The sequence below is a fragment of the Rhinatrema bivittatum genome, chromosome 19 (genome assembly GCF_901001135.1).
Source record: "Rhinatrema bivittatum chromosome 19, aRhiBiv1.1, whole genome shotgun sequence".
NCBI lineage: Eukaryota > Metazoa > Chordata > Amphibia > Gymnophiona > Rhinatrematidae > Rhinatrema > Rhinatrema bivittatum.
Genome location: NC_042633.1, coordinates 38762061 through 38789616, shown reverse-complemented (window position 1 = coordinate 38789616; position 27556 = coordinate 38762061). Strand labels below are relative to the sequence as shown.

The 27556-nt window shown below is 54.5% G+C and overlaps 2 protein-coding genes across 3 annotated transcripts; one reads left to right on the top strand and one right to left on the bottom strand.

Moving 5' to 3' along the window:
- Positions 1-6760: 6760 nt before the first annotated feature.
- PTGER1 (prostaglandin E receptor 1) lies at positions 6761-12252 on the top strand. Its single transcript, XM_029585469.1, has 3 exons — positions 6761-7474; positions 9667-10576; positions 11639-12252. Exons 2-3 carry the CDS (start codon positions 9704-9706, stop codon positions 11903-11905), a joined length of 1140 nt encoding a protein of 379 aa, XP_029441329.1. The 5' UTR covers positions 6761-7474; positions 9667-9703; the 3' UTR covers positions 11906-12252.
- A 2118-nt stretch (positions 12253-14370) lies between these two features.
- LOC115080667 (transitional endoplasmic reticulum ATPase-like) lies at positions 14371-26237 on the bottom strand. Of its 2 annotated transcripts, none has more exons than XM_029585016.1 (18): positions 26052-26237; positions 24272-24383; positions 23954-24126; positions 23256-23398; positions 22549-22679; positions 21847-21978; positions 21549-21651; positions 21153-21286; positions 20355-20490; positions 19600-19712; positions 18581-18745; positions 17679-17801; positions 17020-17232; positions 16272-16450; positions 15889-16018; positions 15641-15799; positions 15357-15508; positions 14371-15007 (listed from the first exon to the last, which is right to left on the bottom strand). In XM_029585016.1, exons 1-18 carry the CDS (start codon positions 26069-26071, stop codon positions 14893-14895), a joined length of 2433 nt encoding a protein of 810 aa, XP_029440876.1. In that variant the 5' UTR covers positions 26072-26237; the 3' UTR covers positions 14371-14892. The 2 variants fall into 2 exon arrangements, with proteins under 2 accessions (XP_029440876.1, XP_029440875.1); XM_029585015.1 differs by having other exon boundaries at positions 24272-24386; positions 26052-26236.
- Positions 26238-27556: the final 1319 nt, after the last annotated feature.

Below are 27556 nucleotides of genomic sequence, written 5' to 3'. Positions count from 1 at the left end.
TAAAATGAGACTGGTTGGAAAGAAATTCAAAGGAACAGTCCGCAAAGGTTAAACGTCTGCGTGAGGGGGGTGGGGACTGATTAAAAACACCATCTTGGAAGCCCAGATAAATTGTGTTCCATAAATTGAAGAAGGTGGAAAGAATGACAGTGAGCAGAGGGGGGAGCATGACCCAACCAGGAAAAACGCATAAAGCACTGGCAAGAGAGGGCAAGATAGAACTGGGGAAGAGGCCTGCCACAGAGTCAAAAAAAACTAGTAAGGAAAGCTTCTTCAAGAACATTGGAAAAGGTGTCCTGCAAGGGAATCAGCTGGGACGTCAGACGTCCACGGGGTCAAAAGGGCACCGAGCCAGGATAAGGCCAAAGCAGGACAACTGAACTAATTGTTTGCTGCAGAGGATGTGAGGGATATTCCCTACAGCAGAACTATTTCTTTGTAAGTGGCGATTCAGTGGAACTGAAACAAATCGCTGTGAATCTTGAAGGAATCGCCGTAGCAAATCACTGGGACCTGACGGCATTACATAAGAACATAAGAAAATGCCATACTGGGTCAGACCCAAGGGTCCATCAAGCTCAGCATCCTGTTTCCAACAGTGGCCAATCCAGGCCACAAGAACCTGGCAAGTACCCAAACACTAAGTCTATTCCATGTAACCATTGCTAATGGCAGTGGCTATTCTCTAAGTGAACTTAATAGCAGGTAATGGACTTCTCCTCCAAGAACGTATCCAATCCTTTTTTAAACACAGCTACACTAACTGCACTAACCACATCCTCTGGCAACAAATTCCAGAGTTTAATTGTGCGTTGAGTAAAAAAGAACTTTCTCCGATTAGTTTTAAATGTGTCCCATGCTAACTTCATGGAATGCCCCCTAGTCCTTCTATTATCTGAAAGAGTAAATAACCGAGTCACATCTACCCGTTCTAGACCTCTCATGATCTTAAACACCTCTATCGTATCCCCCCTCAGTCGTCTCTTCTCCAAGCTGAAAAGTCCTAACCTCTTCAGCCTTTCCTCATAGGGGAGCTGTTCCATTCCCCTTTATCATTTTGGTTGCTCTTCTCTGTACCTTCTCCATCGCAATTATATCTTTTTTGAGATGCGGTGACCAGAATTGTACACAGTATTCAAGGTGGGGTCTCACCATGGAGCGATACAGAGGCAGTGTGATATTCTCTGTTTTATTCACCATTCCCTTCCTAATAATTCTTAACATTCTGTCTGCTCACAGTTCCACCTCCTGTAGATCCCCCTGGGTTCTACAGGAGGTGGAACTGCGGGCCCGCCGCTGATATCCGTAACTGATCCGTAACTGATCCGTAACTGATATCCGTAACTTCTCGCTCCGACCTGCCTGCGTTCACCCGAGGACTGCAGGGCGGCAAAGCTTGACGCCAGCTCTCGTAAAATGGTTACGTGGCGCGGCATCTCAGTTTTGGCGAACAGGCGCCGCGTTAATCTGCAGAAGTTTGTTCTGCCTCACGGAGCGTGGAATATGAGGGTGAGGTTTTGTTTTTTTTTCTGTAGCTGATGCAATAACACGATAGTCGTGGTCAAGTCGGGCACACAGGAGAGAGAGCACATCGTGGACTTCCTGGTCCGTTTCCTCTCTGCGGTAACCTCAGCGCTTGGGGGAGAAATAGGAAGGATACCAGCCGGAGGCCGCAGAGCAGTCACAATTAGGGACGCTTACCTAGAGTTCTCTTGACTGCTTGAAGGCTTGGGGGGGGGGGGGTGTCTTAAGGTTCGTTGATATACGGAGCCCCCGAAGTGCCCCCCCCTGCGGTGGGAAGAAGCAATCCCTACCTCTCAGAGGTGGCAGACGCGCTCGTGTGCCAGGGAGACGCGTGCGAGGCGCAGCGCCAGGCAGAGAAAAAAAAGGGCGAGATTCGCCAGACTCGGGATGCTGTGATGCTGGGCCAGAACAAACAACCCTGGGGGCGCACCGCACACACACACACGTCTCCAGCCCGATCCTTCCAGCTGAGGGAGAGGCGGCAGCTGGAGGCAGCCAGAGACAGCTGGACAGGGGCAGAGAGGGAGAGAGGGGAAGGGAGGAGAGGAGCCAGAGATAGGGGTAAAGTGCTCGGAACCTGACCCAGTCCCTCTCCTCACATCAGACAGGAAAACCCCCCCCTACCTATCCCGGATCAGCCCCTGCACATTCAACCCAAAAGATTTAACCCCCAAGGGGGAGGGATAAAAAGCCTTCCTGACCTTCGGCCCCCAGATCCTCACCGATTGAATGCATCAAGCAAGCATTCTGATTGGATGATCTTCCCCGCTACATAAATTACAGACTAGTGACCAGGCAATCTGAGTCTTTAAACTCATGCATTGTATGGCGCACAGTGCCCTGGTGCCAGCTGTTAAAGGAGACCCTGGATAAAAAGCAGAGAGCACAGGGGCTGAAAATACCAGAGGGAGACTCCGGCAAAATGCAGAGAGCTCAGGGGCTGAAAATACCAGAGGGAGACTCCAGCAAAATGCAGAGAGCACAGGGGCTGAAAATACCAGAGGGAGACTCCGGCAAAATGCAGAGAGCACAGGGGCTGAAAATACCAGAGGGAGACTCCGGCAAAATGCAGAGAGCGCAGGGGCTGAAAATACCAGAGGAGACTCCAGCAAAATGCAGAGAGCATAGGGGCTGAAAATACCAGAGGGAGACTCCGGCAAAATGCAGAGAGCACAGGGGCTGAAAATACCAGAGGGAGACTCCGGCAAAATGCAGAGAGCACAGGGGCTGAAAATACCAGAGGGAGACTCCAGCAAAATGCAGAGAGCGCAGGGGCTGAAAATACCAGAGGGAGACTCCGGCAAAATGCAGAGAGCACAGGGGCTGAAAATACCAGAGGGAGACTCCGGCAAAATGCAGAGAGCACAGGGGCTGAAAATACCAGAGGGAGACTCCGGCAAAATGCAGAGAGCACAGGGGCTGAAAATACCAGAGGGAGACTCCAGCAAAATGCAGAGAGCGCAGGGGCTGAAAATACCAGAGGGAGACTCCAGCAAAATGCAGAGAGCACAGGGGCTGAAAATACCAGAGGGAGACTCCGGCAAAATGCAGAGAGCACAGGGGCTGAAAATACCAGAGGGAGACTCCGGCAAAATGCAGAGAGCACAGGGGCTGAAAATACCAGAGGGAGACTCCAGCAAAATGCAGAGAGCGCAGGGGCTGAAAATACCAGAGGAGACTCCAGCAAAATGCAGAGAGCTCAGGGGATGAAAATATCAGAGGAGACTCCTGAGACATACAGAGAGCGCAGGGGATGAAAATACCAGAGGAGACTCCAGCAAATTGCAGAAAGTGCAGGGGCTGAAAATACCAGAGGAGACTCCAGCAAAGTGCAGAAAGTGCAGGGGATGAAAATACCAGAGGAGACTCCTGGCAAAATGCAGAGAGCACAGGGGCTGAAAATACCAGAGGGAGACTCCAGCAAAATGCAGAGAGCGCAGGGGCTGGAAATACCAGAGGAGACTCCAGCAAAATGCAGAGAGCTCAGGGGATGAAAATACCAGAGGAGACTCCTGAGAAATGCAGAGAGAGCGCAGGGGATGAAAATACCAGAGGAGACTCCTGAGAAATACAGAGAGCGCAGGGGCTGGAAATACCAGAGGAGACTCCTGAGAAATGCAGAGAGCGCAGGGGCTGGAAATACCAGAGGAGACTCCTGAGAAACGCAGAGAGCGCAGGGGCTGGAAATACCAGAGGAGGCTCCTGAGAAATTCAGAGAGCGCAGGGGCTGGAAGTACCAGAGGAGACTCCTGAGAAATGCAGAGAGAGCGCAGGGGCTGGAAATACCAGAGGAGACTCCTGAGAAATGCAGAGAGAGCGCAGGGGCTGGAAATACCAGAGGAGACTCCTGAGAAATGCAGAGAGCGCGGGGGCTGAAAATACCAGAGGAGACTCCTGAGAAATTCAGAGAGCGCAGGGGCTGGAAATACCAGAGGAGGCTCCTGAGAAATGCAGAGAGCGCAGGGGCTGAAAATACCAGAGGAGACTCCTGAGAAACGCAGAGAACGCAGGGGCTGGAAATACCAGAGGAGGCTCCTGAGAAATGCAGAGAGCGCAGGGGCTGAAAATACCAGAGGAGACTCCTGAGAAACGCAGAGAGAGCGCAGGGGCTGGAAATACCAGAGGAGGCTCCTGAGAAACGCAGAGAGCGCAGGGGCTGGAAATACCAGAGGAGACTCCTGAGAAATGCAGAGAGAGCGCAGGGGCTGGAAATACCAGAGGAGACTCCTGAGAAATGCAGAGAGCGCGGGGGCTGAAAATACCAGAGGAGACTCCTGAGAAACGCAGAGAACGCAGGGGCTGGAAATACCAGAGGAGACTCCTGAGAAACGCAGAGAGCGCAGGGGCTGGAAATACCAGAGGAGACTCCTGAGAAATTCAGAGAGCGCAGGGGCTGGAAATACCAGAGGAGACTCCTGAGAAATGCAGAGAACACAGGGGCTGGAAATACCAGAGGAGACTCCTGAGAAACGCAGAGAGCGCAGGGGCTGGAAATACCAGAGATCATGCTATGCCCTTGACAAAGTATTGGGGAATGTCTGCATTGGGGGAAAGGGGTGCAGCAGAGAGAGGAGGATGGTGAATGAGGTTATGGAGGTGCAGATCCCCCAATCCTAGACCTGTCCCCACCTCACCAGAAAAAACCAAAACAATTCAATTGTGTCCAGCCCCTCTCCTCCTAAGCCCCTCTCTTTCTTTTCCTCCCAGCTTCTCCCCTTATTCTCTCCCACACATTTCCCTCCCCCCTTTTCTCTAGTTCTCTTTCCCTCTCCCTCCTGTGCCTGCCTTTCTCTTTCACTCTCTCCTCACTCTCCCTTTCTGCCTCACCTTCCTGTGCTCTCACCTCTCTCCCTCCCTCTTCCTTTTCTACTGCCTCTCCTCCCTTTCTCCCCTCCCTTCCGTATCCTCCCCAGTGGGGCGTTCTTGTGGGGAGGGGGTGCCCCCCCTGTTGGTTGGGAGGGGGTGAAAGGGAGGTCCCTGTCCTGCTGGGTGGGAAGGAGGGGAGGGGTCAGGAGAGCAGGGAGGTGGAAAAAAAGGAGCAGTTGGCGGGGCGGAGAGCCGGAGAGGTGGCTTAGCCGATCCCCCATCCCCTGCATCCCTGACTCCCGGGAGAGGAAGAGAGGCTGCAGGAGGAGCCAGAGCAGCCGGAGATGCCTCTTATCTGGCGCTAGCAGACATCTCCTGGAACCCTTGATGTGGGCACAGCTGTACGAGGACGGTGGGAAACATCTGTGCCAGGGGTGGGGTCGAGACAGAAACTGATTCCAGTTAGTGGGGGGGAGGGGTATATGTGCGTGCAAAGGGACCCCCCCCCAACACACACACACACACACCCTTCAACCTATTCTGGATCCGTGTCAGCTGCAGAACAAGGCAAATACTCGTCTGCCCTCGCCGATCCCGTGGATCCTCTTGGCGAAAGGAAATACAGAAAAGAGACTGACTTCATTCATTTCTGGACTGGGGAAAAGGGACGCAGGACATCTGGAGATTGGGTGGAGGGTACCTTAGAGGACAGTGAGAGGAAATAAGCTGAGAACCTCCAGACACAACAGAAGTGGCACAGCAGACAGAGAGAGAGAAACACACACACAGAAACGGAGAGAGAGAGAGAAACACACACTCACACAGAAAAACAGAGAGAGAGAGAAACACACACAGAGAAACAGAGAGAGAGAGAGAGAAACACACACACGGAGAAACAGAGAGAGAGAGAGAAACACATACACAGAAACAGAGAGAGAGAGAGAAACACACACTCACACAGAAAAACAGAGAGAGAGAGAGAGAGAAACACACACAGAGAAACAGAGAGTAACACACACACAGCGAAACAGAGAGAGAGAGAAACACACACGGAGAAAGAGAGAGAGAAACACACAGAGAAAGAGAGAGAGAAAAACACACACACACACACACAGAAACAGAGAGAGAGAGAAACACAGAGAGAGTGAGAGAGAAACACACACACACAGAAACAGAGAGTAACACACACACAGAGAAACAGAGAGAGAGAAACACACACTCATAGAGAGAAACAGAGAGAGAGAGAGAAACAGGGAGAGAGAGAGACACACAGAGAGAAACAGAGAGAGAGAGAAACACACACAGAGAAACAGAGAGAGAGTAACACACACACAGAGAAACAGAGAGAGAGAAACACACTCATAGAGAGAAACAGAGAGAGAGAGAGAAACACACACTCATAGAGAGAAACAGAGAGAGAGAGAGAGAAACACACAGAGAAATAGAGAGAGAGAGAGTAACACAGAGAGAGAGAGAAACACACACACACACAGAAACAGAGAGAGAGTAACACACACAGAGAGAAACAGAGAGAGAGAAACACACACACAGAGAAACAGAAAGAGAGAGAGAGAGAGAAATACACACACACAGAGAAACAGAGAGAGAGAGAGAAATACACACACACAGAGAAACAGAGAGAGAGAGAAACACTCTCACAGAGAAAGAAACACACAGAGAAAAACACCGACATAGAATCTCTCTTTCACACACACACACAGAGAGAGAGAGAGAAACACACACACAGAGAAACAGAGAGAGAGAGAAACACTCTCACAGAGAGAGAAACACACAGAGAAAAACACCGACATAGAATCTCTCTTTCACACACACACACACACACACACACAGAGAGAGAAACACACACACAGAGAAACAGAGAGAGTGAGAGAAACACAGAGAGAGAGAGAGAGAGAGAAACACTCTCACAGAGAAAGAAACACACAGAGAAAAACACAGACATAGAATCTCTCTTTCACACACACACACACACAGAGAGAGAGAGAAACACACACACAGAGAAACAGAGAGAGAGAGAAACACTCTCACAGAGAGAGAAACACACAGAGAAAAACACCAACATAGAATCTCTCTTTCACACAGAGAGAGAGAGAGAGAGAGAGAAACACACACACAGAGAAACAGAGAGAGAGAGAAACACTCTCACAGAGAGAGAAACACACAGAGAAAAACACCAACATAGAATCTCTCTTTCACACACACACACATAGAGATAAAGACACAGAGAAACAGACATAGAGAGAAAAGCCCATATACACACACACACACACACACACACACAGAGAAACACACACATACATTCATAGAGAGAAACACACAGAGAGATAATATTGTTATGAATAATCACTAAAGACACAGAGAGAGAGAGACACCCCCCCACACACACACAGTCACACATAGACAGGCAAGGAGTCGGAGATTTATCACTTGGGGTATTTTTGGCCAGGGAGGGCTGGGAGAGAGGCTCTTGGCATTTCTTACACGCTCGGAGCGAGGCGGGGCCGGATGGCTCAGCGGTCCCGACGTGGATCCTCGGCACAGAGCTGAACCTTGGACTCTCTCTGGATGGTCCCGGCAGAGACCCGAGAGCCAGGGGCTGTGACTCGATTACAGTAAGACGAAGGTAAGGACCAAAAACATATAAAATATATATTAACCTCTCCATATTGTAACGTGAGGGAAAGGAAGCAGAGGAGAGGCGAGACGGAGGGCAGGAGAGAGGAGGAAAGGGTGAGAGAGAAAAGCAGAAGGGGAGGAAGCAAGGTGAAGACAGAACAGAGGTGTGAGGAGGGAAGGAGAGGAGAGGGTGAGGAGGGAAACTCTCCAGACCTGGTCCCGTTACTGTAAGGAATCCCGGTGTCCCTCCAATGTGTCCACGTCCCCAGGCGGGAGCCGGCAGTGGACACAGCACTGTCCCAGAAGAGCTGTGTGTTTTTAGAAGGCTTCTCCCCCACGGCAGTGCCCGTCTGGGCACAGCTCACCCCATGCTCAGGTGCACAGCCTTCAACCTCAGCAGGAGAGAAATACTTTCAGATCCAGCTCTTAAGATTTGGGGCTTTCTTGGTGGGAGTGCAGCACCTATCTGTTGTATAATCTTTACCCGCTGTAGCTGAGTCTTATCAAAAAGTAGCTGGCATCAGAGCAGGAGTGAGGTGCATTGGCAGAGCTGTGTGTGAGGGTCTCAGTACTGGAATAGCAGGAGGTGCTGCAGGGCAGGAGTGAGGTGCATTGGCAGAGCTGTGTGTGAGGGTCTCAGTACTGGAATAGCAGGGGGTGCTGCAGGGCAGGAGTGAGGTGCATTGGCAGAGCTGTGTGTGAGGGTCTCAGTACTGGAATAGCAGGAGGTGCTGCAGGGTAGGAGTGAGGTGCATTGGCAGAGCTGTGTGTGAGGGTCTCAGAACTGGAATAGCAGGAGGTGCTGCAGGGCAGGAGTGAGGTGCATTGGCAGAGCTGTGTGTGAGGGTCTCAGAACTGGAATAGCAGGAGGTGCTGCAGGACAGGAGTGAGGTGCATTGGCAGAGCTGTGTGTGAGGGTCTCAGTACTGGAATAGCAGGAGGTGCTGCAGGACAGGAGTGAGGTGCATTGGCAGAGCTGTGTGTGAGGGTCTCAGTACTGGAATAGCAGGAGGTGCAGCAGGGCAGGAGTGAGGTGCATTGGCAGAGCTGTGTCTGAGGGTCTCAGTACTGGAATAGCAGGAGGTGCTGCAGGGTAGGAGTGAGGTGCATTGGCAGAGCTGTGTGTGAGGGTCTCAGTACTGGAATAGCAGGAGGTGCTGCAGGGCAGGAGTGAGGTGCATTGGTAGAGCTGTGTGTGAGGTCTCAGTACTGGAATAGCAGGAGGTGCAGCAGGGCAGGAGTGAGGTGCATTGGCAGAGCTGTGTGTGAGGGTCTCAGTACTGGAATAGCAGGAGGTGCTGCAGGGTAGGAGTGAGGTGCATTGGCAGAGCTGTGTGTCAGGGTCTCAGTACTGGAATAGCAGGAGGTGCTGCAGGGCAGGAGTGAGGTGCATTGGCAGAGCTGTGTGTGAGGGTCTCAGTACTGGAATAGCAGGAGGTGCTGCAGGGTAGGAGTGAGGTGCATTGGCAGAGCTGTGTGTGAGGGTCTCAGTACTGGAATAGCAGGGGGTGCTGCAGGGCAGGAGTGAGGTGCATTGGTAGAGCTGTGTGTGTGAGGGTCTCGGTACTGGAATAGCAGGAGGTGCTGCAGGGCAGGAGTGAGGTGCATTGGTGCAACCGGCATGATGTGCTTCACGAATGTCGGTAAATAAAAGTTAATAAATAAATAAATAAATAAATAAATAAATCACAGTTTCTTTTTGAGGTCTTGTACCACTTCCTGCTGCTACCGCAGATTCCTGCTGGGTGGTCTCTCAGGCCTAAGGCTGCTTAAACCTCTGAGATGTCCAAGGATCAGAGTTCCAGTTATATATATATATTTTTTTTTTTTTTTTTTTTGTGGGCTTTGTTTGTTACATAAAAGGGATGTGAAGTCCTTGATCCAACGCCAGCTCTCTGCGCTCTGTGCCTTTTACCTGAACGTTCAACCCCCCCTTCCTACCACTGCAGTCCCAAATGCTCCCAGAATCCGCCAGCTTCCCCCCCCCCCCCCCCCCCACGCCCGATCACCTTCTCCTGCAATTCTGTCCAGCCCAGACCACTGCCAGCCCCCCCAGGATCAGGAAAAGCCAGGTCCCAAAACTTCCCTCCTTCCCCGGGCTCGGTGGCTTTTACCCACGGTCCCTCCCTTCTCGGGAGCCCCTGGGCTGGTGCTGCTGGATTCTCACCCTCCTCTCTCTCCCCCTTTCTCTCCCTGCAGATGCCCCCGGCCGAGCCCTCCAGCCGCAGCCGGTGAGATGCTCTCCTCCCGCCAGGCCAACATGTCCTCGGGGAGCTCGGCGGACGCCCTCTACGACGCCTGCTGCGGCGCGCGGTCCGGCAACGCCTCCGCCCTGCCCGAGGGCGGGCTGGCCTTCTCCACGCAGGCCGTGGCGGTGCCCGCCCCCTCCGCCGCCGTGCCCAGCTTCTCCATGACCCTGGGCGCCGTCTCCAACGTGGTGGCCCTGGTGATCCTGGTGAAGTCCTACGCCCGCTTCCGCCGGCGCTCCAAGGCCACCTTCCTGCTCTTCGCCAGCAGCCTGGTCGTCACGGACTTCGCCGGCCACGTCATCCCCGGCGCCTTCGTCCTGCGGCTCTACGCCGTGCGCATGCAGTGGAAGGCCATCGACCCGACGGGGGCCGCCTGCCAGTTCTTCGGCGCCTGCATGGTCTTCTTCGGGCTCTGCCCGCTCTTCCTGGGCTGCGTGATGGCCGCGGAGCGCTGCGTGGGGGTCACGCGACCGCTGCTGCACTCGGCCGTGGTGACCTCCGCCCGGACTAAGCTGACCCTGCTGGGCCTGTGGGCCTTTGCCCTGCTCATCGCCCTCCTGCCCTTCCTGAACTTCGGCCGCTACGACATGCAGTACCCGGGCAGCTGGTGCTTCATCAACGTGCACGAGACGGGCGGCTGGGGCGAGGTGGCCTTCGCGCTCCTCTTCTCGCTGCTGGGCCTGGCCTCGCTGCTCGTGGCCCTGGTCTGCAACACGGTGAGCGGGCTCACGCTGGTGTGCGCCAGGCTGCGCAAGAAGAGGAAGAAGTACAGCCGGCGGGCCAAGTCCCACGACATCGAGATGGTGGCCCAGCTGGTGGGCATCATGGTGGTCTCTTGCATCTGCTGGAGCCCCATCCTCGTAAGTGGCTTCCCGCAGCCCGTCCCCCCCCCCCCCCCCATCCCTCCCGCACCCCGTCGCCCCGGTTATCCCCCGAGCCACCTCAGCCTTTCTGTAGGGGGAGGTCGGCGGATGGCTCTGGTCCTGCGGACAGGCCGGTCCGGGCCTGGTATTTCGGTATTCCCCAGGAGGAGCAGGGAAACAACAAGACTGCAAGGACCGGGAATGGATCAGCCTGTTCCAGGACCTGGAGCCCCCCCCCCCCCCCACCTCCCCACCAGTTACCTAATGCCCTCCCCCTCCTCCCCACCCAACTCCATCCCATCCTGCCTCCCCCGAGTCAGTTTGAACAGCCGGACCCGCTCCTGGTTTTGCCTCCCACCCCCCCACCATTGCACGCAGGCTCGATTTGCCCCAGGAAATTCCTGGAACCACAGTTCCCGGCGTAAACCGGGGGGGGGGGGGGAGTAAATCCAGGACCGGGTCGACCCTGGGGGTGAGGACTGCGCTCCTGCCAGATTGCATCCTGCCACTTCCCACCAGTCCCCCAACTAGCGGAGGTCTGTGGGGGGGGGGGGGGGGGGGTGTTAGGATTCCTCTCTCTGCCTCCTTATTCATGAAAGGATCCCCTCTCTCTCCTCCTGGTCCCTGCGCCCACGGGGATAGGAAAAGATGTTACTGGGTTAAGGACCCGAGTGTCCTGCAGGTGGGTGATAAACGCTCCTCGTTTCCTGGTCAAACGGTGCCCTCGTGTGGCCCGTGTCAGGTACTGCAAGGCCCCTGAATTCTGAATTCTAATTTGTGATTTTACTCCCGGGGGGGGGGGGGGTAATCCATGTTCTACGCTTCCTTCATCAGACCAGTAAAAAAATAAAATAAAATAAAATGGGGGGCTAAAATCAAGTCTAACCCTTAAAAGTCGAGCGAGCAGTCCCCACAGTGTTCAGCCAGTCTGAGAGAGCGGGAGGGAGAAGGGGGGCCTGCAGCCTGATTTCTAACCACTGGAAATGTTTAAGTCCCCCCCCCCCCCCCCGGTACAGAGAAGCCGTCTCTAATCTCTTGCACTTCCTCACTTCCCACCAGATATTCGTGATGATGTCTGTGATCGGCGGGCACGGCAGCCAGGAGCACGACCTGGCCCACTACAAGTGGCTGATGTTCCTGGGGGTCCGGCTGGCCTCGTGGAACCAGATCCTGGACCCCTGGGTCTACATCCTCCTGCGCCGGGCCGTGCTGAGGAAGCTCTACCAGATCGTGGTGAGGCGGCCGCAGCTGAAGGGCGGCCGGCTGGATCGCTGGGACATCAGCTCCTACCAGAGCTCGGAGCGGACCGGGCTGAGCCGGATCTGAAGGGGGGGGGGGGGGGGGGGGGGCGAACCGTGCTGGCCGCCCGCGACCCGATACCGCCTGGTGAGAAAAAGTGACGCTCGGATCTCGGAGGGGCGGTGCAGATTCCCACGAAACCGTCTTGTGTGCCAAACTGTCTGATCCAGCCTTCTCCGGACTCCAGTAATCCTGGGCACAGGTACCAGGGACTTTGAGAGAGGCAGAGGACGACAGAATCACAGCGGAGAAGGACAAAATCGGTCCGAGTCTCATGAGCAGAAGGTGCTGCTGCCACATTGTTAATATTTCACAGATCAGCCTGTTGAACAGGGCAAAATATTTTATGTACGAATAAAGAGGTTTTATTTACAGCGGGTGCAGTAGGTTCGATTCTGTGGCGGGCGCCACTGTGCTTCCTTCCCTACAAAGTTTGCACTTGGGAGCCATCGCTGTTCCATCCCAAACTTTGCCGTGTGTTTGTCCTTGTTACCCAAAGCAAGTCTTGCCTCACAAATCTGCTTCACTTTTTTGAAGGAGTTAATAAACATGTGGATAAAGGTGAACCGGTAGATATAGTATACTTGGATTTTCAGAAGGCGTTTGACAAAGTTCCTCATGAGAGGCTTCTAGGAAAAGTAAAAAGTCATGGGATAGGTGGCGATGTCCTTTCGTGGATTGCAAACTGGCTAAAAGACAGGAAACAGAGAGTAGGATTAAATGGGCAATTTTCTCAGTGGAAGGGAGTGGACAGTGGAGGCCTCAGGGATCTGTATTGGGACCCTTACTTTTCAATATATTTATAAATGATCTGGAAAGAAATACGACGAGTGAGATAATCAAATTTGCAGATGACACAAAATTGTTCAGAGTAGTTAAATCACAAGCAGATTGTGATAAATTGCAGGAAGACCTTGTGAGACTGGAAAATTGGGCATCCAAATGGCAGATGAAATTTAATGTGGATAAGTGCAAGGTGATGCATATAGGGAAAAATAACCCTTGCTATAATTACACAATGTTGGGTTCCATTTTAGGTGCTACAACCCAAGAAAGAGATCTAGGCATCATAGTGGATAACACATTGAAATCGTCGGTGCAGTGTGCTGCGGCAGTCAAAAAAGCAAACAGAATGTTGGGAATTATTAGAAAGGGAATGGTGAATAAAACGGAAAATGTCATAATGCCTCTGTATCGCTCCATGGTGAGACCGCACCTTGAATACTGTGTACAATTCTGGTCACCGAATCTCAAAAAAGATATAATTGCGATGGAGAAGGTACAGAGAAGGGCGACCAAAATGATAAGGGGAATGGAACAACTCCCCTATGAGGAAAGACTAAAGATGTTAGGACTTTTCAGCTTGGAGAAGAGACGACTGAGGGGGGATATGATAGAGGTGTTTAAAATCATGAGAGGTCTAGAACGAGTAGATGTGACTCGGATATTTACTCTTTCGGATAATAGAAGGACTAGGGGGCACTCTATGAAGTTAGCATGTGGCACATTTAAAACTAATCGGAGAAAATTCTTTTTCACTCAACGCACAATAAAGCTCTGGAATTTGTTGCCAGAGGATGTGGTTAGTGCAGTTAGTGTAGCTGGGTTTAAAAATGGATTGGATAAGTTCTTGGAGAAGTCCATTACCTGCTATTAAGTTGACTTAGAAAATAGCCACTGCCATTAGCAATGGTTACATGGAATAGACTTAGTTTTTGGGTACTTGCCAGGTTCTTATGGCCTGGATTGGCCACTGTTGGAAACAGGATGCTGGGCTTGATGGACCCTTGGTCTGCCCCAGTATGGCATGTTCGTATGATACAGGGGTTGGGATACAGAGCCTGTCATCTCTAGGACTGGAGGGATCAGGGGACGGGAGCAGGGATACAGAGCCTGTCACCTCTAGGACTGGAGGGATCAGGGGATGGGAGCAGGGATACAGAGCCTGTCACCTCTAGGACTGGAGGGATCAGGGGATGGGAGCAGGGATACAGAGCCTGTCACCTCTAGGACTGGAGGGATCAGGGGATGGGAGCAGGGATACAGAGCCTGTCACCTCTAGGACTGGAGGGATCAGGGGATGGGAGCAGGGATACGGAGCTTGTCACCTCTAGGACTGGAGGGATCAGGGGATGGGAGCAGGGATACGGAGGCTGGCACCTCTAGGACTGGAGGGCTCAGGGGATCGGAGCAGGGATACAGAGTCTGTCACCTCTAGGACTGGAGGGATCAAGGGACGGGAGCAGGGATACAGAGCCTGGCACCTCTAGGACTGGAGGGATCAGGGGATGGGAGCAGGGATACAGAGCCTGTCACCTCTAGGACTGGAGGGATCAGGGGATGGGAGCAGGGATACAGAGCCTGTCACCTCTAGGACTGGAGGGATCAGGGGATGGGAGCAGGGATACAGAGCCCGTCACCTCTGGGGCACAGCAGACACTTTCTTCTCTGTTGGATGGTAGAAAAGCTACGACACATGAGAGTAACACAACCCCATTTTTAAAATTTTATTTCCTACATTATCATAACTTTACAAAAGGCAAAAATAATTCTCATTGTCCACAGAGCAGGTCCCCCTCTTCTCCAGTTGCAGGAGGAAGCCCCCGCCGTGTCCAGTGATCCTTGCTCGGGGGACCGGAGCTCACGGCAGATCCCCCCCCCCCCCCCGAGCAGCAGTCGGGAGGGCACAAGCCAGACAGAGCAGGGGGCACCACCCCTCCCCCCACCCCGGCAGAAACTAAAAACCAAACCTTAAGGGGGTGGGAGGAGGGTTCAGCGCTATGCGAGGGGGGGGGCAGTCCTCCCGGATGATTGGGGCTTAACCGGAGCATGAGAGACCCTGAAAGCTCTCGCATTGCCAAGCCAGACACTGAAAGCAGTGGGGGGGGGGCTAGGGGGGGGGCTGCTGAGTCTCTGCGGCATCGCCACCCCCCCTCACCCCAGAAGCTGCTGCTGCCTCCCCTCTTCCCTAGGGTGGGGAGGGAGGAGGAGCCATGACCTCGCATGACCTTGGCTTAGTTATAGAGGTCGTCGTCCCCCTCGTCTCGGAAGAGGCTCCCTCGGCCGCCGCCGCCGTCGTTCTTCCTCGAGTCGCTGCCGCTGCCGCCGCTCTCTTTGCCCTCGGGGAACCTGAGGGGGGGGGGGGGGGGGAGGGAAGAGTACGAGTCAGCAGTGGGGGGCGGTGGAAGGGATATCAGAGAGGGACCTGCCCGAGCCCGGAGTATAAACGTCGGAGCGGTGTCCCCGCCACTGACCGCGTGCCAGGGCGGCCCCGAGCGCCCACGAACGACCTGAAATCGCTTCACCGGGGCCCTTCCCCCAGGCCGCCAGCTCCCCCTCCTCGCCCCCCCCCCCCCCCCCCAAGCTGCAAATCCAGCATTGATTCCCCCCCCCACCAATGCCATGAGACCCCCGGCGGGCTCCCTGGCCCCCTGGGCTGGGAGTGCCAGGAACCTGTCCCCACCCCCCACCCCCATACCTGAAGTTGCCGAAGCCCCGGCTCTGCTGCAGCGTCTGCGCGAACATTTCGTATTTGCGAATGTCGTTGTCGCTGACCGAGCGCCGGGCGAACCGCATGGCCTCCTCGAAGTGATCGCGCCGGATCTCCGGGACCGGGTCGTAGTCGTCATCCTGGAGACATGGGGGGGGGGGGGGGGGAGAGAACACGGTAATAAAGACGTCACGGCAAGAGCAGTGTGGTCCCGGGTGTCTTGGCCCCCCCCCCCCACTCTTCACGGTGCTGGGGTCGTCCCCCCCACTTACCATGGCGGCCTCCGGGTGCCGCTGGTGCTCCCTCTCCCGCCGGATCTCGGCTTCGATGGACTCGCGGATGGCGAGCTTGCAGGCCCGCTGGCAGATCTCCGTCAGGTCGGCGCCGGAGAAGCCGTGGGTGATCTTAGCCAGGTAATTCAGATCCACGTCCTGCCGGGAGACGGGAAAAGCGTTTAACCCCAAGCCGCGCGCGCGGGGTGCTCGTACGCGCCGGCGCGCGGCTGGAGAAAATAACCCACCTTGGCCACAGGGGACTTCCTCAGGTTGGCTTTCAGGATGGCCACGCGGGACCCGTCGTCGGGCAGGGGGATGTAGATCAGCTGATCCAAGCGGCCCGGGCGCAGGATCGCAGGATCTATGATGTCCGGCCTAGTAGAGGGAAGGCGAGGTCGTCAGACACTACTCTTCAAAATACGTAACAACCTGCCCCCGGACAGGGCCAAGAATTCCCTACTCTTGCCTCCAGGCCTAGCTCACATCCTTTTGTCTTCCCCCTTCCATTCCCCCCCCCCCCCATAGTACTGCGCTGTATCTCCCCCAACCCTCCCCAGTACCTGGACACGGGGGGGGTCTCCACTACGACACGGCTACAAGACTGGAGAGAGCAGGAAGGAGCATTTACCGGTTTGTGGCACCGATGATGAAGACTGTCTTCTTGTTGGACATGCCGTCCATTTCGGTGAGGATCTGGTTAATGACGCGGTCGGCAGCTCCCCCGCCGTCCCCTGCGCTGCCACCTCGTGCCTTGGCAATGGAATCCAGCTCATCGAAGAAGAGGATGCAGGGTGCCGCCTGGCGAGCCTGTGGAAAGCCAGCGCACGCAACCTCCGTGATTGGAAACTTCTCTCCAAGGCCTTTCCCCTAACCTCGCCCAGCCCATCTCAGGCAATTAACAAGGCTTCCCTTCTCCCCAGGTATCTCCCACACCACCCACGAGTGGCTTCTCATTTGAATGAGTCCTGCTGATCTATGGGCCAGCCCTAGGTTTTAAAATAGTTCTGCCCCCAGAAGTCTCCTACCTAGATATGAGGTCAAACCAGATGCTCCTATTCAATCACCCATCCAAAACCTCAGCCAAGCGCTTACTCCTCCGAGTCCCCTGTGCTGCTTTGAAGTCAAGGGACCAGGTCCATTATCCCATTTTCCACTCTACCAGGAGGCCAAACCCTGCCTACTCCAGTATCAAATGCATCAATGAATCCCGTCATGATAGAACACTTCAGCCTGGCCACCTCAGTTTGTACAATTCTACAGATCTACCTCCAGGACAACAAGTGACCACAAGGGATCAGAATCATTTTAGTGGTCAACCCAACTCAACATTGGTTGGCTGATGAGCCGTTGGAACACCGGCAACGTTGCTCCCTCACCTTATCGAAAATGTCTCGGACGTTAGCTTCAGATTCTCCAAACCACATGGTCAGCATCTCTGGTCCTTTAATGGACACAAAGTTGGCTTGGCATTCGTTGGCGATGGCTTTTGCCAGCAGGGTCTTACCACAGCCAGGTGGACCGTAGAAGAGCACGCCACGGGATGGCGTCATGCCAAACTTCAAGAACTTGTCAGGGTACTCAACAGGGAACTGGAAGATAAAGAGACATGCACATACATGAGGAAAGGTCATGAGGTCTGACCCTGACCCAGGAAAAATACAAGGAGAAGGAATGCAATGACTTTCCTTGAATTTAAGTTCTCAAACCCTTCCTAACATCTTCACCAATGGTTGCTCCCTATGCCTACACCAAACCCCTTTCCCCCCACATCTCTTAGAACATAAGAAGTTGGCCATACTGGGTCAGTCCAAGCGTCCATCAAGTCCAGCATCCTGTTTCCAACAGTGGAAAATCCAGGTCACAAGAACCTGGCAAGGACCGAAACACCACACCTTTACCTACAGGTTCCCACTGACCCTTCACCTCCTATACCCTCCCTTTTCAGTATATGCTACATTAAAATGTAACCCACCTTAAAAGAGCCCTCCTCTACCAACTGAGGATCTCACTGGAGCACTCTCCCAAGCACACTCACCTGCACCAGTTCCTGCAGCTCTCTCTTCACCTCATCCAGCCCACCAATGTCTTCCCAAGTGACCTGTGGCACCTCCACCACCGTCTCCCGCAGTGCTGATGGGTTACTCTGTCCCAGAGCCCACTGAGGCAGGGAGAGAAGAGAAAGGAAGGGGAAGACGCAGAGATGGTGAAAGACATCAACAAAGCAGCAGACTTGCTAGACAGAGCAAGAAAATAAATCAGATGGAGAAGGGAAGATGAGAGAGAGAGGAGAGAGAGAGAGGTGGAAGGGAAGGATATGGAGCTGGGGTAGAAGAGGAGGAGAAGGAAATGGAGAGCAGAATTCAGGAGAGAGATGTGAGAGATGGGAAGAGCGAAAGTGGGGCGAGGCTGGAAGGGAGAGAAGAAAGAACATAAAAATCACAAGAAAAAGAGAAAGCGGGAGGAAAAATGAAGCAATGTGAGGAGAGGAGGGGAAGGTGGAGGAGAGGAGGCGGTGGGGCAAGGAAAGGGAGGGAGTCAGTATCTGGAAGAAAGCAGGAAGTGATGGTGTAGGATAAGACTGAGGAAGAAGAGGAAAAGAGGATGGAGGGTGGGATGGAGTGGAGTGTAGTCAAGAGACATGAGTGGGAGGGGAGGTAGTGGATGTAGGTCAGAGGACAGAAGGTCTTGGGGAGAGAATATTAAGGGTGGTGTAGGGGAGAGGACAGTAGGTGGGACAGTAGGCGATGGATGTAGGGGAGAGGACAGGCGGTGGATGTAGAGGAGAGGACAGTAGGGGAAAGGACAGTAGGCGATGGATGTAAGGAAGAGGACAGTAGGGGAGAGGACAGTAGGCGATGGATGTAAGGAAGAGGACAGTAGGGGAAAGGACAGTAGGCGATGGATGTAGGGTGAATGCTGATTAGGGGCTTCCAGTACCTGGAAGTCATCCATGGTCACAGCCATGGAGTTCAGGATGTCGGCATCAATGGTGTCGTCCTCCAAGTCGATGATGTTCATCTTCTTACGGATGGCCTGCAGTGCCGCCTCGGAGCACAGCGCCGCCAGGTCAGCGCCCACGTGCCCATGCGTCTCGTTCCCCACCTGCGGCCAAGTGTCCGGATCAGAAGACAGTCAAAAGGTAAGAGCTCAAGACAAAAACGCACGCCCCAGGCTCAGGGACATGCCAGCGAAATACGCTCCCACGTACAACAATCATACTGTAGACACACACACACTCGTCAACGCAACACGACACGGATGTACAGACACAGCCGGCAAAAAAAACCAAACCAAACATGTTATAACCGCATCCCTGCGTAATCACACAAAAAAATAAACCCCCTTCCCACACGCAGGCATGACGAAAGAAACCGCGTACCTCGCGCACACTGAGAAAACGCACTTTTCCCGTCACGCCAAGTCAAAGATCCGTGCTACCGAATCCTGACGCCGGGGCGCTCTGCCCACGCCTGCAACCTGGAGCCTCCTCTGAAGGCCGGGGGGGACCCCTCGTGCCGAGCCGGCAGGTAAAACCGGGCCCAGGACGGCAAAGCTTCACCTTCTTCCGGAAACGCCGCCCCCCGGGAGGATTGGGAGAGCGAGCACGCGCGCGAGAGAGTCCCCTCCACGGGGGGGGGGGGGATCACATGGAACGGACAGGGACCCCCTGCGGTCTCCGGAAATCCAGGCGAAGTCTCGGATCGATTCTCGTGTCGGGGGGGGGGGGGGGGGGCTACGGTAGAAAGATTATCGTGGGCCTCGAAAAGGAATCGGTTCACTTCCAAGACAAAAAAACGGCGGGCCCCAACAGGCAGGGTGAACGGTGCCTTAGTGGGCAGACAGCGGCTGGTCTGCTGAGGCGGGGGGGGGGGGGGGGGTTTCCCTCCCTCTACACGAGATTACCGCCCCCTCGCCCCCCCCCCGTTCCATCTCGCTCCCACCCCGCGGCACTTAACTCTTTCCAAGTCCACGTCATCCGCCAGCTTCATGTTCTTCGTGTGGATCTGGAGGATCTCCAGCCGGCCCGTGGAATCGGGAATGCCGATGTCAATTTCCCGATCAAAGCGACCTGTTAGGGAGAAAAACACATCACGCAGCCTGAAACGGCACCAGCCCCAGCTCCGCCTCCGGTTCCCACCCCTCTCCCCCCAGTAAGGCGCAATCTCTCCCCTGAAAAGCTTGTCTGGCGGACAACAGGTGGGAATAAAGTTTTGCTTCTCCAGAGACGCGAGCCCCTGATGGGGAACACCCCCCCCCCCCACCCCGAACGCACCTCTGCGCCCGTCTCTCTTTCCAGGCCTGCAGCTGAAATAAAAACCTCGGTGGAACCTTCAGTCACACCCAGCTCTTTACTGGAAGACCACCTTGATCTCCCCTAGGCCGGACCCTTCATTGTTGCACAACTGTGGAGAGACACCTGCAGGCCTAGGGCCCGATCCCACTGCTGCCACCGGTCTTGCTTTTTGAGTTTTAATAGGTCACATGACTACCTGAAGCTCAAACTTAAGAGGGTCAGCCCTTTGGGGAAGGTACCCTGTGTATCCACGCAATTTCTAGTGTCAGGTGCACTGTGAATATTCCCAGTGGCCGTCGGCCTTCCCAATCTCTCCGAATCTGGTTTCTGACAGCAGAGACACACTCTCTCTCTCTCCTGCCTACAGATAGTGAGGAACGAAGCCCTTCCGATACCTGCAGGGATCAGTGTACGCACCGAAACGCCGGAGAGCGGGGTCCACGCTGTTGGGCCTGTTGGTGGCGGCCATGACGATCACGTGGGACCTCTGCTTCAGGCCGTCCATGAGCGTCAGGAGCTGGGACACGATTCGGCGTTCCACCTCGCCGTGCGTCTGAAAGATGAACAAACCCACCAGCTCAGCCCGTGCCCGACCCTCACTTCGGTGGCATTCGTTCGGGGTGGGGGTGGGTGGGATGCCTGGCAGCGACATACGTTATATATTTTGTGATTTTTGGGGATGGCGGGGTGAGGAGGCTTTTTGGGCCTATAGGCCTGCAACATTTGTGCTATATTTCAGGGGGGGGGGGACTTGGCTGGCAGGGTTCCTCATTCGTTTCACTAGGGGGGGGGGGGGGATCGGGCCAGTAGGCCCGCTAGATTTCTTTTACCTTATTATTGCTACTGAACTGGCTAAATTCCTGGATAACTTTAACTCTTTCTTACCAGCTAACTCAACTCTACCCCGTAGTACCTCCCATTTATCTAGACAAAACGTATCCAGATAAATGGCAGCCTCTGAATTTTTTGTTTTGTTTTTTTTAAATTGATCCCTATCAAGTTACTGAGAACGTTAAAACATTAACATGGTTGTGGTGCTCGGTCATATTGAGACATTCACAGATGAAGCATGATCATCTTATAAAATCTCCAGCGGAGCAGCATCCCACCACTAACGCTATATGCTGGGGTGCTGGGAGATAGAGGAAAGCCAGGAGGAAGGATGCACAGCAAGCACAGAGATGGAAGGCCCCCCCACACCAAGCTGGGACTCGCCTTCTCTCTCTTGGGAGCGATGGCATCCAGTTCGTCAATGAAGATGATGGCGGGTGCATTCTTCTCGGCTTCTTCAAAAGCCTTCCTCAAGTTACTCTCCGACTCGCCAGCCAGCTTGCTCATGATCTCCGGACCTGAGAGAGAGGAAAACCTGACCTGGTCAAAGTGTACACGGGCTATTGAAAAATGGGAAGAGCACATACGGAGGAGTCTGGGTGAACAAGAAATGCGACTTGTCAATGGGCTATCCAAAGACCCGAGTCTAGCGCAATCTGTGACCCTCGTCTGACCACCAAGACCGTGATGCATGGAAAAGACATTTAATGAGAAGTGCACTATTGGACCACGTCTTCCATATGGACATGTCCTACTACCTCTCTCACCAGTTCTTCTTACCATTGATAAGGAAGAAAAATGCTCCAGTTTCATTGGCAACTGCTCGTGCCACCAGAGTTTTCCCTGTTCCAGGGGGGCCGTAGAGTAGGATCCCTCGCGGGGGCTAGGAAAAGAAGAAATCAGAAATTAAGAACAAAGTAGCCTTATATCCCGGGTTCTTAATGAGTGCTTAAAGGGCATGGTAATGGATTTTTTCTCACTGTTTGCCTTACTGTTGTAAAATTGGCACATCTCAATCTCAAGGGTTGAGGTCTCAAGAGTGTACAGAATTGTTTTCGATGCAGAGGGGAAAATCTACCTTCACGCCGATAGCCTTGAAAAGTGCTGGATGTCGGAGAGGAAGTTCCACCATCTCTTTGATCTGAGCCAGTTGTTTCCGACAACCTCCAATGTCATCATACCCTACGTCATTCAAGCTCTCTTCCTCATCCTGAAGTAACAACAAGGATGAGATTATAATTAAATGACACAATGAGAATTTGACAACCAGACACAAAAGGTGAGAAGAGAACCAGCAGCAAAAACTTAAAAGCAAGACCTAACAATGAAAGCCAACATGTCTTGATGTTCAACACAGCAAAACCCAAGATCCAACAATGAAACTCAACAGCAGTAATTGACTAGACCTGACTCAATACAGCATGGCCCAACAATGAAAGACTAGTAATATCCATCACCTGGACCGCAAACACAATATAGAAAATCCTAACAAAATCCAACACTGAAAGCAAAGAACGAGATCTGAAACTCAGTAAAAGCCAACCCCCATCCATCGAGACTTCAGCAAGATCCAACCATGAAAGCCAGCGTTGAATGCAAAGAGTAAAATGGTGAAACCCAACCAGAAGAATCCAAGCAATAGACAAATCCCCTCCCATTGATCTTCTTTGTCCACTTAATTTACTTTTCCTTTTCAGTTTCAGAGGAATCTGAGTGGGGAACGGAGCCAGAGGAACGCGCGACCAAGAGAGGGAGGAAGAAAAACAGAGAATGGCACCACCTCTCTTTTGATTGGCTCCCCTTCGCAGTGGATGATGGTATCCGGGGCCACGATACAGTGCGGCGAGGGGTCGACTTCCACAACCTTGAACTCCACGGCCCTCATCCCTCCCCGGATCAGGAAAATGTCACCTGGAAAGGCGGACGAGAAGAAAGAAGCAGGTTACCACGAGCAAGAATAGAGAGAGAGAGAGAATATTTTTAAGACCCACGAGCGTGATTTCCTGGGCTGGTTAGATAGCCCCCATGCTTGCACGGATAATTCTGCCTGCTCTCGTGTTTGTCCCAAGCAATTCGGAGATCTGTAGCCCCAGTTTTGCAATTGCAAAATCTGGAAAAGCTCCAGAACAGTTTGAGGGTAGAATTTAATTGTCCATTGTCTTAATGCCGAGAAGTTCCTTCTTCCCAGTAGAACACCAACCAAGCAAGAGCACCACCTGCTGATAACAAGAGAGACATTTCCATTTTCTGCGCTCAAGTCTTTCCTGGGCTCAGGTCTGTCCTGGCGTTGTGACCACCCCCCTTGACCTTTTATAAGAACACCAGACCCAGTGAGCGCGTTCTTCGCACGCAAAGAGCCATGGTATTTCAGGCTCGGACAGCCCACCTTTCGGAATTACAGGAGCCACCAGCTCGGGGGGGGGGGGGGGGGGGGGGGGGTTGGTGTGTCACCCTGTGGCTGCCGCACGCTGAGGGAGCAACAGTCACCTCTGTGCACGGGCCGGTAAGCCTCCAGGAAGTAGGGCTTCAGATAAACCTCAAACAGGTTCCCGGTCAGGCCTTCGATGGTGTCGTCGATGGGCAGAACGTGGATCCGCTTCCCGTATTTGACATCTGGGCATGCCTGAATGCTAAAGAAAAACGCAAAAAAAGACTCAGGTCACATTGAAAGTTCAGGAGGAGCCAGTTTTGCATTTTACCGACTTCTTTCCCAGTTCAACCTCTTCCCCCCTTGGGAACCGTTTCGACCCTCGGCTGCCTTCGGCCTTTCCGCGGGGTTATTTCACCTCCCGTCTACCTTCTGATAAAGCCTTCACACCCCCAGCCTCTCTCAGATCCATCCTCACCATCTATCCAGTGCACTCCCTGCCCTCTTAGGCATTTCAAATTCAAACCCCCCCCCCACCCCCCATAAGCCCTCCAGTTTTTTTCTGCCTTTTACAAATCGGGATTCTCCATGTATTCACCCTCCCGTCTCCCCAAGGCTTCTCCATCCATCCACTCTCCCCCTCTTGCCATGGACTCTCTCATCTACCACCCTCTCTCCTCTTTGAACCTCCCCGTCCATCCACCTCTTCGCCCTACAGCCTCTCCACTCCTCCAATTCGTTCTTTCTAGCCACCATCCTTTTCAATGGCTTCATTCGTCCACTCCCCTCTCTCTCTCCCTCCCCCAGAACCTCTCACCTCACCACATCCCCCAGGCGGACCCGCAGGTTGTTTCGCGTGACCCGGTTCATACGGACTTTCTCGTTCTGGCAGGTGTCGTCCGTCAGCACGATGCAGACCGTCTCCCGGCGCTTCTTCCCCTTCAGGATTACCGTGTCTCCGCGGAACAGGTGCAGCTCCTCCATTTTGCTCTGAAAAAGACGACCGACGGTACACGGGCGATAATTGGGGGGGGAAAAAAAAGTAAATAACGCTTTAGGACTTTAAACAAAGAGGCGCCAGAGCCTGGACGGAGCGCGTCCCGGTCGTGAATAACCCTGGAAGGCGTTTAGTTACCTGCGACAAGCTTACGATGCTGTTGTCTTCGTTGATGGCCTCATCCACCAGGAGGCGGTTGGGCCTGTGCTTCTGCTGGAGGATGGCAGTGGAGTAGTCCTCCCCCTTGGAGCTGCTGGGGGAACAAAATAAACAAACAAACAAGGGGAGTTGACCCACTAAAGCCGCCCCCTTCTGGAGGGAGTGGGGGGGGGGCGAGCAGCTAGGGCCAGCGAGAGAGTATTCGGCATGCAAGGCGAACCTTGGTCGTTCATCCCCCCCTCCTCTCGGAGCACGGTCCTCTCAAACAGGCCGATGCAATATGCCGCGCGCCCAGGTCGTCGCGCGCCCGTTAATAAACCCCCCCGATGCAGCAAGGGGGGGATCGGCGCGGCCAAAACGAGCGTCCGAACCGGTGTGCGGCCAATAGTGCACGTAAAACGCCAAGTGGATGGGGACGCCTATCGGCATTTGCCATTGTGTTGACCTAGGACAGTGAACGTTGAGGCGGTAGGCGAATGTCGGCCAAGAGTTTGAAATGCTGGTTTTGTAAACCGTCCTGATCTTCTTTTGGGACGACGGTACATAAAACCGCTAAATGAACGCGTAAATAAATATACGAGGTTATTAGCCTCTTATGTACAAAATAAATGTGCACCCGGCGCACGCCTTTCAACCCTGGAAAGGCGACGCCAGCCCCGGAGCGTCGAGCACCCAGGAGAGGTGACCGCGCGCGGCGTTCTTTTTTTGTTTTTGGCGCGTGGGTATCGCGTCGGCCCGCTTGGGGAGGTAGAAACCGAAACCCAGGGTCTCGTGTGGTGCAACTTAAAGGGACGGCCAGGTTAGTTCCTGGGGCTGCAGAACAGAGCAACAGGCAGGTCCGGCGGCCCTGACACGCACCGTGAACGTTCGTTAACGTTCGCGCGCGCATTTCTGGAGGCCTCCGAGAACCGAACCTGGCGGCCGTCTGCAAGGGGCCGGGCCCGGTCACGCTCGCTTTCAAACCGAAGGGGGCGGCAGAACTTCGCCAGCTCGGGGCAGCAGTGCCGGGGGGGGGGGGGGGGGGTATCCGGGTCCATGTGTGTGTGATCTCGAACATCTTCTTGCTCCCCACTACTCTCTGTATGTTGGGGAGTGGGGTGCAGAAGGGGGGGTCTCCCTAACCCCCTGCCGGCAGTCTCACCATTCTGCGTTATTAGCGTCTCTCTGGCTTTTCCTGACCCCCTGCTTCTCTCTTCTCCCTCTCTCAGGTCTACGTGTTTGCCTCTCCCTCCCTCCCTCCCCTGTAAGGGGCGGGCCAGTGGCCTCAGACAGAGGAGAGCAAACACAGACACCGTTCCAGGGGGGGCAGAGGGCAGGAGCCCTCCCCCACCAGCTGTGCCCATGGTCAGCCGGGCTGCTATAAATACCCGTCCGGCTCTCCGGTTACAGCATGTGACAAGGTCGCCCCTCCGGCTGCCGGGGGGGGGGGGGGCGGGGGCTTCAGTTTACCACCACAGATAAACCACTCCTGATTTTCTACCACCGTGTATCCCCCCCCCCCCATACCGCTATATTATCAGGGAAAGCAGAAATGCAGGTCCCATGCATGCAGGGGCGAGACCGGGGGCACGGGGGACAGACAGACCCAGAAGGGGTGGAAAAGCAGCCCCCCCCCCCCCGGCCAGAGCGACCCAAGGGCACAGCCCGAAGAAACGACGGAGGTCCGGGGCCCCCTCCAGCTGTGCACGGGGTGGGGGAAGCATTAAACAGGAAGGGGGGGGGGAAACTTGACCCAGCGCCCCTGGGAGGTCTCACTTACTCCCCTCCCGAGGTGGGCATGATCTCCCCTCCGTCTGTCTGTCTGTCTGTCTGTCCGTGCAGCAGCAGCAGCCCCCGGGCCTGGCTCTCCTCTCCTCTCCCCTCCGCAGCTCCTTCGCCTGTTTTCTTCCTCAACTCCCTCCCGACCTCCGCAGACAGGGGCCTGGGCAGGGTGCCCGGCGGAAAGGCGAAGCTTCCCTGGCAGAGATCCACCACTCCCTCCTCCTCTCCTCTCCTCCCCTCCCTGGCGGGGCTCCCCCTCCTCCTGCCCCTCCCTCCCTTGCAGGATTCTCTCCTCCTCCTCCTCCTCCCGGTTACCCTTCCTCCTTTCCTGACAGGGTTCTCTCTTCTTGCACCTCCCCATCCTTAGCAGGGCTCCTCCTCTCCCTGCCAGGGTTCACGCCTCCTTCTCCTTCCCTCCTTAGCAGGGCTCCTCCTCCCTAGCAGGGCTTCCACCTCCTCTCCCTGCCAGGGTTCACGCCTCCTTCTCCTTCCCTCCTTAGCAGGGGTCCGCCTCCTCCTCTCCTCCCTAGCAGGGTTTCCAACCTCCCCTCCTCTCTGTGCCAGTGTTCACACCCTCCTGGAGCAAGGTTTCCTCTCCTCCCCTCCATGCTTGACCTGGATTCCTTCTACTTTTTAACCTTAGCCACTAGCACAGTTCTGCCTGCGCTCCCCTCCCTCGCTTGCTGGATTCTTCTGCCTCCTCCCTCGCTGCCAGAATGATCCAGGATGGACCCGCCCAATGCACCGCCACCAGGGCTCTGGGGCCGCGGAGGGGCGGAGCTGCCGGCCAATGTTTTGCTCTAACAAGCTGCTTGCTTCCATTTTTACTTCTGCAGAATAACAGCCCTGCAAGCTTCCCTCTAACACACACTGACTCAGCACAGGTCAGGGACAGCACAGGCAGCAGCAGTGCAAGCTTTATACACTCACACACACACACACACTGACTCAGCACAGGACAGGGACAGCACAGGCAGCAGCAGTGCAAGCTTCACACACACAGCCCCAACACAGGACAGGGACAGCACAGGCAGCAGCAGTGCAAGCTTTACACACACACACACTGACTCAGCACAGGACAGGGACAGCACAGACAGCAGCACTGCAAGCTTCCCTCATACACACACTGACTCAGCACAGGTCAGGGACAGCACAGGCAGTGGCAGTGCAACCTTCACACACACATACACACACACACACACACTGCCCCAGCACAGAGACAGCACAGGCAGCAGCAGTGCAAGCTTCACACACTCACTGCCCCAGCACAGGACAGGGACAGCACAGGCAGCAGCAGTGCAAGCTTCACACACACACACACACACACACGCTGCCCCAGCCCAGGGCTGGGAGAGCATAGGCAGCAGCAGTATAAGCCATGTTGGGTCAGACCAAGGGTCCATTAAGCCCAGCATTCTGCCTCCAACAGAGGCCAAACCAGGCCACAAGAACCTGGCAAGTACCCAAACACCAAGAAGATCCCATGCTACTGATGCAATTAAT

Coding starts and splice junctions, on each gene's coding strand:
- PTGER1 (XM_029585469.1), top strand. CDS start 9,704: ATGCTCTCCTCCCGCCAGGCCAACATGTCCTCGGGGAGCTCGGCGGAC. Junction 10,577..11,638: donor TCTGCTGGAGCCCCATCCTC/GTAAGTGGCTTC, acceptor ACTTCCCACCAG/ATATTCGTGATGATGTCTGT.
- LOC115080667 (XM_029585015.1), bottom strand. CDS start 26,071: ATGCCCACCTCGGGAGGGGA. Junction 24,387..26,051: donor ATGCCCACCTCGGGAGGGGA/GTAAGTGAGACC, acceptor TTGTTCCCCCAG/CAGCTCCAAGGGGGAGGACT. Junction 17,802..18,580: donor TGACCATGGATGACTTCCAG/GTACTGGAAGCC, acceptor TCCCTGCCTCAG/TGGGCTCTGGGACAGAGTAA.